Source organism: Lepidochelys olivacea, assembly GCF_965140295.1.
Source record: "Lepidochelys olivacea isolate rLepOli2 genome assembly, chromosome: 3".
Classification (NCBI taxonomy): domain Eukaryota; kingdom Metazoa; phylum Chordata; order Testudines; family Cheloniidae; genus Lepidochelys; species Lepidochelys olivacea.
Window position 1 is genome coordinate 175,606,126 of NC_140413.1, and position 12,334 is coordinate 175,618,459.

Here is a 12,334-nt window from a genome sequence, read left to right on the forward strand (position 1 = left end):
ACACAGTAAGAAAGGGAGCGTCAAACACAGGGGGATCTTATACATAGGACATGCACCCTGGAATACCTAAGCACATTAGGGTAAGTTACAAACAGAGTCGCTTCCCTCGTGATGAATATCCTCCCTGCAATTTTTTCTAATCTTGAGCATTTCGTGGCCCTACTCTTATATTTTAGCATCAAATATTTGATGAAAGACACAAGGAAAGTCATTCAAACATATTCATTAGGTCTTCAAACGGAACTGGCTTCACTGCTGCTGGGTAAAGATTTACTGAAAAATATTCTGCCAGCTGCACTATGGAACCAACACTAACTCATGGTAATATAACACGTACAGCATTTCTATCCTTTCCGTTCTGCTAAGAATTTACCTGGAGCACCAGAGTTGGGAAAAGCTGGAAGAGAATGCAAACTCAGTACAACAAAATGACATTTCAGTACTGTTTCATTTCCTCTAAAGGAGGGGACGAGGTAGATAGGGGTTTTTGTTTTTTTATTCATATATAAAACCTCATGGCTATAAAGAGATATATGGCCTAATTCTCAGAGGTGTTGAGCACCTACAACTCTCAGTAGGAAAGTTTTGGCCATTGCATTTGACAGCTTTAGTAGTTTTGTGTGTCCTGCTTACAGATACCTACCGGCTCCTCTTTTACTGCTGTCTTCCTGGTCCTTTTCCTAACCACAGTTGACCGTGGAGCAGCAGCCTTTTTAGGTTTTGACTCAGGTTTTTTTGGCAGCCTACGTTTACTTGCCACTTTGCTTTTTGGTTCCCACTCCTCCTCTTCCTCCTCTGATTCAGAGGAGCTGAAACAAAAGTAAACATTGCAAGAGGAAAAACATCTGTAAGGCTATATCTATTCTACAGAGCCTAGACGGATACAGTCCCCTAAGCACAGACCAGTGTGGGAACACCACCTCCCCAAACATTAACTACACCAACAGCAGCACTCTTTTGTTAACACAGCTGCATTACAATGGGGTTGTTGTCAGCATAACTATGTCGCTATGGAGGGTGATTTTTTTCAGTACAAGTTTTAAGTGTAGATGGAGCTGTTTTCTGAAGTAAAGGGAAATGGCCAGGGAAGATGAGCAGGAGGGGATGCAGAGCCTATAAGTAAAGCCTTTTATCCTACTGCAGTTAGTGGCCGGAGCGAAGTGCAGGATCTAGAGCTACTCCAGGCAGACCTCTGGCGTTGCTAAAGTGGTACACAAGGGTTTGTACATGGTTGGTTTTGTTTTGGGGACTTTAGTAGTTAGTCTTTAGTCTAAGGGCTTGGCTACACTTGCAGATGTAGAACGCTGGGAGTTAAACCAGCCCTCGGAGATAGCAGCAGGGAAAGCGCTGCCGTGTATTCACACTGTCAGCTGCAAGCGCAGTAGCGTGACCACATTAGTAGCTCTTGCAAGGCCAGAGAGAGCAGTGCATTGTGGTAGCTATCCCAATGTGCAAGTGGCTGCTGCATGCTTTGGAAAGGGTTTGCAATGCCTAATGGGGCAGGCCCAGCATCAGATGATGCGTTTCCCAATCCCATTGTTCTAGAGTACTAGAATCCTACAGTACTAGATTGCCAGCTGCTTTTCAAATGGCACGATGGAGTGTGACAGTGAGTGTGTTGTGTATATGTGGGGGGAGAGACAGTATGTTTTGGGGGGCAGAGTGTGTGTCAGCATGCTGTCTTGTAAGTTCAGACAGCGGCAGGGGAAAGGGGGAAACCCCAACATCAGCTCCCACCCTCCACCTCTCTCTCTCTCACTCACACACACACACACCCCCTGCCTCTGCAGCAGGAGCATTCCACAGTAACGGTTTGCTTTGTGTCCCAGAGCAGATAAGTATGCCGGCTGTCAGAAATGGAGCTTTGAAAGGGATATTAGCATGCCTGTAGCCGAGTTCAAAACCATGACGAGAGTGGGGCCCCTTGACTTCAAAGGATTATAGGACGGTTCTGGAGGCTAATCACAGTGCAGTAATGCAACATATCATGTACACTGACACCTCAGCGCTCCAGCCAGGGTGCAGCAAGCCCTATGCTTCTCGTGGAGATGGATTACCAGCAGCGCTCCAGCCACAGAGTCCAGGCGCTCTAAGTGCCTTGCCAGTGTGGACACCTCAGGAGTTAGGGTGCCTGGGGCTGATTTAACGCACTTTAACTTGCAAGTGTAGATAAGACCTAACACACACATTTTGACATTTGTTATTTTCATCGTGTGTGTTAAATATGCAGGTGGGGGAAGGGGTGTTTTGTAAATTAATCCCTTTTTTATATTAATCCTTTATCTTCTCTGACCAGGGATCTTGAGAACACCCTCTGTCTCACTTATACTGCACCAGAATGAGCTCCCAACCTCATACTTGAAGCAAATTATATGCAACAATATGCATTACTGAAACCAAACAGGATTGTAAAAAATATGTTCTGTAGACCAAAAAATTTGAATGGAAAATTAATCTTACGATTTAAGAAAGGAGGGTAACTCATCATCTTCTTCTGATATCAGTGGTTTTGCTTTAGATTTTGCAATCCTTGGTAGAGTTGTCATCTGAAAGGAAGAGAGGTCGGGGGGAAAACCAACAACAATCAATTATAAAAATATTCTCTCTCATCTAGCTTATCAGAATTGTACCCTATGGAGTACATTCTCCTTTCCCAGTGTGGGAAATTGGCACACAAGTCTGCATGTAATATGATCAGAATATACTCCTATATGTTAAAGAACTTAGACCACAGCATCAAATCAATATAATCCCACAACACTTTGCTGTGGGGAAAATTACATACAGCCAATGCAGTCAATTTAGACACAAACCTATGCCATTTTTTTTAACCAATTTAAGTCAAAATAAGATACTTCTATTCCGAAATAAAATGATCCACAAACTTGCACCAAAACAACAGCCTGTTTTAATCCACACTTTTGTTATAACGCGTGAATGAAAACTGATTTGTTGTTTCAGTGCAAGCTTGTGTGTGGACCAGCCCTAACAAAATGGATGTCATTTCACCAACCTTATGGCATGTTAACAACAAGACATGCCAGACTTCCCCAAATCCAACGTGTACATAGACAGCAATTCCAAATAATTAGCCCACAGGCCCTGGATTACAAACACCCTCTCTGATCAACCCAGAAACTAGGTTTAAATTCCAAGAATGTGGGTTAATTTTCAGAGACACACAGCTACATATATTCCATACAACAATGGTGAGTTGTTAGACGTACACACACTTCCCTCAGAGACAAGTTGCATCCCGTCTTTGAATTTGGATACCACAAATAAAAACAATGTTTAAAAAGTAACTGTTTGCAAATATATTGTATAAAACAATTACCAAAGCAAGAACAATTCTTTTCAAGATGTTATTGAATTAATAGTAGATAAGATCCTGAAATCATGTACTTACAGAGAATTGCCTATATACAATTTCTGTAAGAAAATCTGGCAAGCCTCCACATAACTCTTCCCTCTCCTCTGTTCAGCTGTGTTTGGGTTCAAATATCCTCTCTTATGACATCACAGAGGATTGAGCCTTGACCATCAGTTAAGCACTTTGATTAGCTCATCTCTGGTGGCTTGGGAAACCCCTCTGCAGGATCCACTCCTTGCATTCCCAGGGAAATGGCTAAGTTACCCATTATTCCCCCATGGCTTTTGAAGTTGTCAGCCTTACATGTGCACAGACCAGTGGTAACGTGAATCTGAATCGCCCTTCTTAACATCTAGATGTCCTGCTAATTGAATGGGCTCTTAAAACTGGCTTTTGCCCTCTAGGATGACTAGGTCTTACTTTTTACATGGCTTTACCTATCAACATGTTATATCTATCCCTGCCAACAACAGGACATTGAAGTTGTCTCTGTGTTTCTGTTCTGCAAGCAGTGGGTACAACTCCGCAACAAATGTGCTTGGATTGGTCAGATTTTTTTTAAACTGATTGTTCCGTATCTTTGTAAGCAGACAGGTGGAGTTTGTATCTCAGAATTATAAGACAGCACCTTCCTGCATTAAAGGTCTCAGATACCATGTCAGGAGCATAGCAGCCCCGCCCCCGCCCCGCCCAAAATCAATTTGTTCCTTGGTGTTTGGGCAGTTTTTCCAAAGCAGGGTAAGTGCCCTGAAAACCACACATTTTCACACGTGAACCAGGTAACTGTGTCCCTTTGCAAACATAGCCCTTTAAATCAACCCCACCCAGACACTATGAACTTGACCTATTACCAACAATAGCTTTCAGTAGCTTTCCCCCATGAACTGGTACTAGACTGCTAGTGTTGATAGGACAAAACCATTTTCCAGCACCATTGCAGAAGACATGACTGAGCCCTACGTCAACCAGCACCAGCAGTTAAATTGCACTCAGAACTGGTTCCCACTGCAGAAAACATTTGTCAATAATAGATCATTTCTTAAGGCAGAAATCCCATTCACGTGAATGGGGGAATGTTGCTCTCTTAAAGGAGGCTATAAATCTGCACGGAACACACAGGACACTACTCACCTTTTAGCTGTCTAAGTTACTCTACAGTCCTCCACAAGCTGCACTGCTAGCGGTTTTCTCTCTCTGATACTCTTGCTCCTTCATGCAGTCACTTCTTTCTCCCCTTTCCTCTGATCTTTAAAGCTGAAAGGTCACTGTGCCAGACTCCTGCATGAATCAGATATTTATTGTTTTTACAAAAGACATATGAAAAGATATTTTGTTTCAATTTTGTAGCTTCTGCAAAATAACTACATTGAAAGAACATTATTAAAGTTTGTGAAGTTAATTTCTTGAAAATCGGGACATCTTAGTGTAATGGTTCAGGGTGAGTTGAACCTTTCACCTCTCTCTCTCGGTCTCTCCGTGGCACCCCTTTCAAGAGACAGGCCCACACCTACACTTCTTTCAAGTCCGACTCCTATGGTTCACCCTACTTTTAGACTGGGTCTCCAGGTTACAGCATCCCCATTTACCAACCATGCTTCCTCAGCAGGTCCAACGGGTTTTGCCCCTGCTATATATAGACTTCCCTTCAGGAGCCTGTGAACAGCATGAAAATACCACGACTTCAGCCAGCTTCTTCAAAACAACACCAAAGAGAGAAAAAAGGCTAACACAATAAAAAAGGCCCACACACATATTGTCTTAGGCCTTGTCTACACTGGCAAGTTTCTGCACAGTGAAGCAGCTTTCTGCAGTGTAACTCCCGGGGTGCACACACTGCCAAGCCACTTAGCGCGCAGAAACTGCGCAGTTGTAGCACTTTAAAAAAACCACCCTGACGAGAGGCACACAGCTTTCTGCACCGGGGCTATAGCGCTGCAGTGCCAGTGTAAACACCTGCTGGATTACAGCGCTGTGACTGGCCTCCGGGAGGTGTCCCACAATGCCTGTTCTCACCTCTCTGATTATCGGTTTGAACTCTACTGCCCTGCCCTCAGGTGACCAACCGTCATCCCCACCCCGTAAAGTCCTTTGGAATTTTGGAGGTCCCCTTCCTGTTGGCTCAGTGACACATGCAGTGGTCTTAGCACATCTTTCCGGGTGGCCAGGCTTGCTCCACGCCCGAGGCGATCTCCCGCTTGCAGCAATGCCGAGCTGCTGGATCTCGTCAGCATTTGGGGAGAGGAGGCTGTCCAGTCCCCGCTGCGCTCCAGCCACAGGAATTATGATACCTACGGACAGATTTCATGATGCATGACAGAAAGGAGCCATGATAGGGACACACTGCAGTGCAGGGTCAAAGTGAAGGAGCTGTGTAACACCTACCACAAAGCATGGGAGGCAAACCACCACTCCGGTGCTGCGCCCACAAGCTGCCGGTTCTACAAACAGCTGGACGCGATACCCAGTGACAACCCCACCTCCACTGCGAAGGCCACTGTGGATACTTTGGTGGCTCGAATGCCAGTTGAGATTGGACTGAGCCAGGAGGAGGAAATCTTGGATGAGGATGTGGAGGGGGACCCAGAGGCAGAGACGCATGCAGCCAAGAGCTCTTCTCTACCCCGGCGGAGGCTATCCAGTCACAGCTGTCAGATCTTGGCAAAGCGCAAACAAGAGAGGAGGTCCATGGTAAGTGGATTTGATTTTGGGAACTGCTGAAGCGAGTTGTTGGGGGCAGGAGGGTTGCAGAAACCAGGCTTGTGTCTGTATGATGCACACACCACCATATGCCTAGTCTGAGCGATGGAACAGGGTGCTGATCGACTCCCTCACTTTATTGGAATCTGCCTCAGATCTCCAGGAAACTCTCATGGAGATACTGGGCAATGCACTGCTGCAGGTTCTTTGGCAGAGCTGCTGTTTCTTGCCCCATCAATGGTAACTTTCCCGCGCCACTCTGCCGTCACTGGAGGGAGCGGGGGGGAGGCAGGGGAACCATTGTTGCACACAGCTGAGTTGCATAGGGGCCAGGGCAGAAACCGCAGGCTTGGAGAAGACCCTCCCTTGATTCCCTGCTCACCCTCAGCAGCGCGGTATCTTCCATAATGAACACAGCCTGGGGAAAATGTGAGGACAGGAATGATTATCAGGCCCCCGCTACAGTGCTGGCTCTCACCAAGAGCCATGTGCCCAGTGTACAGTAGGGTCCGGGAACACTGATTTACCCTGCCCCTGGGGCTACTCACCATTTTGGTGGTCTTGCGGCTCATGTGTGCTTCCCTGGGATCAGCCAGTTAGTGACAGGTGTGTGAATAGTGGCTGTTCTTTAAATCACTGAATCAGTGGTCAGTCTGTTGCAAACAGTACTGCTTCTGTAAACGGTTGCGTTTTGGCTTCACAGAGATGACCTTGGGAGCCCAGCCTCCCTCTTTGTTATCGCCGGCCGAATGGCTGTGCAGAATTAGAAAGCAGCCATGAAGAACTAAGGAGGACTTTCTGCGTGAGGTTATGATGCACTCCGCGGCCAAAAAGCAGGAATTGAAGGAGTGGCGGGACAGCGAGAAGAGGGACCGAAAGGAGAACGCGGCACGCCAGAATGAAGCCACGGAGCGGCTCTTAAAAGTTACGGAGCGCCAACCAGACACACTCCAGGTGCTACTAGCACTGCAAACAGAGCAGCTCCGCGCCCGCCCTCCCCTGCAGCTGCAGTCGCAAAACTCTCTCCCTTGCGCCCCCCAGACACCGCCAACGCACTCTTGTCAGCCTCCTGGCTCCAGTCTGTACCCGCAGCATTCCACTCCTGCCCCGTCACAGTCCAGCCCTGTGGACTCCCAGTACCCACGGCACTCAACACCCATCCCCCTGTAATTTAGCCCTGCTGAAGTCCAGTACCCGCTGCGCTGTACTCCAAAGGAGAAGGTTGGATATGACCCCTGGACATACAGAAATCTTTAACCATCCCCCACCTCCTCCTGGAACCTTCCCCGCCCCCAACCTCCTCGGTACGGATGTGTATTTTTGTTTGTCTCTCTCCTCCAGTTGCTTTTTAATAAAAGAATTGTGTTGGTTTGAAAGCAAATCTTTGTTCTATTAATTGAAAGCAAACAGAGCCTGCAAAGCATCAGACAACTATCTTAAACCTTCATATTGCTTCGTCTGCACCAATTACAATCACCTCCTACCATTACAAGCACTGCACTCCCGAGCACAGCAACAAATATTAGTGGCTTTCAGCTTCAAATTGCTGCCTCAAGGCATCCCTGATCCTTATGGTTCGGCACTGCACCCCTCTAATAGCCCTGGTCTCTGGCTGTTCAAATTCAGCCTCCAGGCGCTGAGCCTCAGCAGTCCAGCCCTGAGTGAAGCTTTCACCCTTCCCTTCACAAATATTATGGAGCGTACAGCACGCAGTTATACGCATAGGAATATTGACATCGTCCAGGTCCAGCTTCCCATATAGGCAGTGCCAGTGGGCCTTTAAACGGCCAAAAGCACACTCAACAGTCATTCTGCACTTGCTCAGCCTGTTGTTGAACTGCTCCTTACTGCTGTCAAAGTGCCCTGTGTATGGCTTTCAAAGCCACGGCATTAAGGGGTAGGCGGGGTCTCCCAGGATCACAACGGCCATTTTGACTTCCCCTACAGTGATCTTCTGGTCCGTGAAGAAAGTCCCTGCTTGCAGCTTCCTGAACAGGTCAGTATTCCGAAAGATGTATGCATCATGGACCTCTCTGGACCAGCCTGCGTTAACGTCTGTGAAACACCCATGGTGACCTTCAAGAGCCTGAAGAACCATTGAGAAATACCCCTTCCCATTAATATACTGGGTGGCTAGGTGGTCTGGTGCCAGAATTGGCATTTGCATGCCATCTATCACCCCTCCGCAGTTAGGGAAGCCCATTTGTGCAAAGCCATCCATAACGTCACGCATGTTTCCCAGAGTCACGGTCTTTTGGAGCAGGATGCAATTGATGGCCCTGCACGCTTCCATCAACACAAGTCCAACAGTTGACTTTCCCACTCCGAACTGGTCAGCGACTGATCAGTAGCAGTCTGGAGTAGCCAGCTTCCACAGTGCCATCGCCACACGGTTCTCCATTGGCAGGGCAGCTCTCATTCTCATGTCCTTGCGCCTCAGGGCTGGGGCGAGCTCATCACATAGTTCCATTAACGTGGCTTTCACCATCCAAACGTTCTGCAGCCACTGCTCGTCATCCCAGACGTGCATGACGATGTGATCCCACCACTCAGTGCTTGTTTCCAGAGCCCAAAAGTGTGGTCAGCACCTCCGTGAATGCCACAAGCAATCTCGTGTCGTAGCTACTACACGTGGCGAGATCAATGTCGCACTCCTCTTGTCTTTGTAGTTTAAGGAATAATACCACTGCCACTCAAGACGTGTTAGTCAGATCGGGCAGCATACTGGTCAACAGTTTGGGATCCATTCCTGCAGACTGAAGAGGCAGAGCACGCAGTACACAAACCGTTGAAAGATGGCGCCAAATGCAGACGCAAGCACAGGGATTGCTGGGATGTGAAGCAATGCATCACGGGGCATTGGGAGAGGACCCAGGATGCCCCACGACCCCTTCCGCCTTCCTACAACTCTTACTGGCACAAGAGAAAGAGGTGACCAGAGTGCACCACTCCAAGTATCGCTGCAAGTTCCGCAAGTGTGAACACACTATTGCGCAGGCAGCTCACAGTGTGAACACACAACAGCGTTTTCCCTTCTGTGCTCTCTGAGCAGTGCTATAACTGCTGGCACTGTGTAGACATACCCTTAGATAAGCTTAGCACTTCCCTCAAGCCCAATTTCGTCATGGTACCCCAGCACTGGACTTGGACTACAACCTGTGTCTGTCTCTCAGCTTCTGGCTGAGGTTTCTAACTCCTCCCCAAGTCCTCTGATTCATTTTTCCCCACTGGATGTTTAAAGTGAAAATTGGCTTTGCATGTCACTTTCCTTGTGAATACCACCCAAGGGTGGTAATGTTCCAATAGTACGTAAGATCTCTGGAGCAGAAACTGTCTCTTAGCTACTTTTCTGTACTGCATAGCACAACGAGGGCCTAATCCTTAACTGGCATTCCTAGTTTCTACTGTAATACAAATGATAACCAATTCTAATACAGCAGCTGGGAAAAGCGTGACCGTCGAAGAGTGAACTCCTCCCAGAGTGCAGTACAAAGCACAGCTGGCGGAGCAGAGCCACCAAGAATTTAGCAAAGCAGAAGGCAAGGCGGCACATTTTTAGATTTCGGTCAGTCACCGTGGAACCAACTACACATACATCTTCATCTACACTATAAAAAAATTCCTGTTACCTGGACATTTGAATAAAGGATTCAGACTAATCCAGTTTAAAATGCTTTCTCTGCTTAGTGTGGACCAAACAGAAGTGTATTCATCGCCTACACACTATTGTAATAATCTTTGTATGAAATATGCCTTGTGAGGTATCATTTGAAAACTAACACCTCAGTCAACAATATCATGGTGAAATATATGTAGCAGTAGTATATGAAAAGTTATGAATTCCCCCTGTATGACATTATTAGCACAAGTTCAAAATCAGAAAGCCCTGCCTAGGCAAAAGCTGATAAACAAGCCTATCCTCAACAAGGGAAAATATGTTTACCTCAATTTACATATAAGTAGCAAACAGGTCCTTGAAACAGCAAGAGGAGGAGATGGTAGGAAATAGAAAGAACAGTTTGAATTTCAGCAAACAGAAGTGGGGAAAATAAAAGGAACATGAAGCCTCCTTCACCACCAGACTCCATGTCTCCGTCTTTACTGCTTGAATAAACTTTAGTTTGAAGGGTAACCCGCAAAGGAATCCACTTCAAAGGTTCACTGGACTATAAAAGAAAGTGGCAAAGAACCCCAAGTTGTCTCTCTTTCACCTAAGATGACAAAGGCACCAGCACCTTTAGGCCCCTGGGAGAGATCCTGACTAAGGGTATGTCTACACTAGCAAGTTTCTGAGCCACAAGTTATACCACTTTTATTAAAACACTGGAATTAAACCGCTGTGGCATGTCCACACTGTGCTCCTTGTGACGCTGGAGGGCATCCACATTAGCAGCTCTTGCAATGGCAAAGACAGCAGTGCATTGTGGTAGCTATCCCACTGTGCAACTGGCCACAGGATGCTTTGGGAAGAGTTTGCAATGCCTCATGGGGCAGGCACAGCGTCACATGACGCACGTTTCCCAATCCCATTGTTCCATGGGCATCCTACTACATTGCCAGCTGCTTTCAACTGAAGGTGGGGGGGGGGGGAGAGTGTGTGTGACAGGAGTGTGCGCGCGCATATGGAGGGGGGAGAGAGACAGTGTGTTTTGGAGGACAGAGTGTGTCAGCATACTGTCTTGTAAGTTCAGAGAGCGGCAGAAAGCAACCAGTCCTGAGGCAGGGGGAAACCCCAACATCAGCCCCCATCTTCCTCCCTGGGCTCTCTCTCTCCCTCTCTCTCACACACACACACAGACCTGCCTCTGTGTTCAACAGCACAAGCATTCCACATTAATGGTTTGCTTTGTGTCTCGGAGCAGATCAGGACGGCACCCAACGGCTGACAGAAATGGTGCTTTGAAAGGGGAGGGGTGCATGTCTCCAGGACAGCCAAGTTCAAAACCATGAGCAGAGTGGTCAGTTGAGGCATTATGGGACAGCTCCAGAGGCCAATTACAGCGCAGAAAGCAATGAAATTTCTACCCTGGCATTGAGCGCTGGAGCCTCTGCACAAATAGCCTTACGACTCTCGCCAAGGTGGTTTTTTTGCAGTGCTGCAACTGAGGAGTTTCTGTACACAAAGTGGCTTGGCAGCATGCACATGTCTGCAGTTTGAGTGCAAAAAGCTGCTTTACTGCACAGAAACTTGCCAGTGTAGACAAGTCATTCACCATCTTGCAAGAAGACAGTGGGTGAAAAGGGCCATCTTAAACAAAGCCTTGAACCAAAACTTGCTCTCAGCCCTCCACACAGCTCCTCTTCAGCCAGTAGGGAGGATGTGCACCACTGACAGGAGGGTAGTGTGGACATCAGCCACCACAGTAATTACTGTGGTGGCCATAAGTTGACCTAACATAGGTCAATTTAAGACTGTAGTGTCGACATGCCCTAAGTCTGTATGAAAAATTATAATTTCCAGGAAGATAATAGAAGTGAGACAGGAAGATTCAAGGCACAATCACACATCAACTGTAGAAACTCCAAAGCTGGGGTATCTGAAATGCTGGTCATGTTGATTGCTTGACAGAGCAGTTCATGGTTTGCTGCCTATCCCAAGTTCTGCTCTTATTTGGATGGGTCCCTCCAGTGTCTTGTAAGTCTAGCTTACAGAATGTTAATCAAACCCAAACTTGACTGTGTACAGGAAAAAATCCCACTGTTGTAATTGCCATAAGTAGGATGACCATATTTTCCCAAAGGGAACACAGGACAGCCCACAGGCTAGTTCACAGCCCTCCCACCGCCCACCCACACAGGGCCAGCCGGAGGCCCCCCTCACTCCCCACACACAAGCCTCTGCTGCCACCCACCCACGCGAGGCCAGCCTGAGGCCCCCCTCACTCCCCACACACAAGGCCCTGCTGCCACCCATCCACGCGGCGCCAGCCTGAGGCTCCCTTCTAACCCCCGTGCACGGAGCGATCCAAGCTACTTTCCTGAGCCCTCCCTCCTATGTGAGGCTGGCATTGCTGCTCGCTCCCCACCCCCACCCCCACACATTCCTCCATGCCCTGATTAGGGGTTGCACAAACCGTGCATTTGTCCAGTTTGCTCTTGCCAACTGATGATCAAATGGGACAAATGCCCAGTTCTGCCAAAAAAGTCGGAATGGCTGGGTCAAGGCTTAAAAAAGGGACTGTCCTGGCCAAAACGGGACACATGGTCACCCTAGCCATAAGGCAACATCACAACAAAGGTAACCAGATTTTCAAAGTGAAACAC

At 47.6% G+C, this 12,334-nt stretch overlaps 1 protein-coding gene across 2 annotated transcripts in view; it reads right to left on the minus strand.

Annotated features, from left to right (window-relative positions):
- Positions 1 to 12,334, minus strand: part of SRBD1 (S1 RNA binding domain 1) — a 226,741-nt gene that overhangs the window by 200,298 nt on the left and 14,109 nt on the right. For both annotated transcript variants that reach the window (XM_084622475.1, XM_084622474.1), the window contains 3 exons: positions 4,505 to 4,651; positions 2,461 to 2,546; positions 644 to 809 (listed from right to left, as the gene is read on the minus strand). In XM_084622475.1, coding sequence (XP_084478601.1) covers positions 644 to 809; positions 2,461 to 2,546 — 252 coding nt within the window. In that variant the 5' untranslated portion in view covers positions 4,505 to 4,651. The remainder of the gene's footprint in view (positions 1 to 643; positions 810 to 2,460; positions 2,547 to 4,504; positions 4,652 to 12,334) is intronic.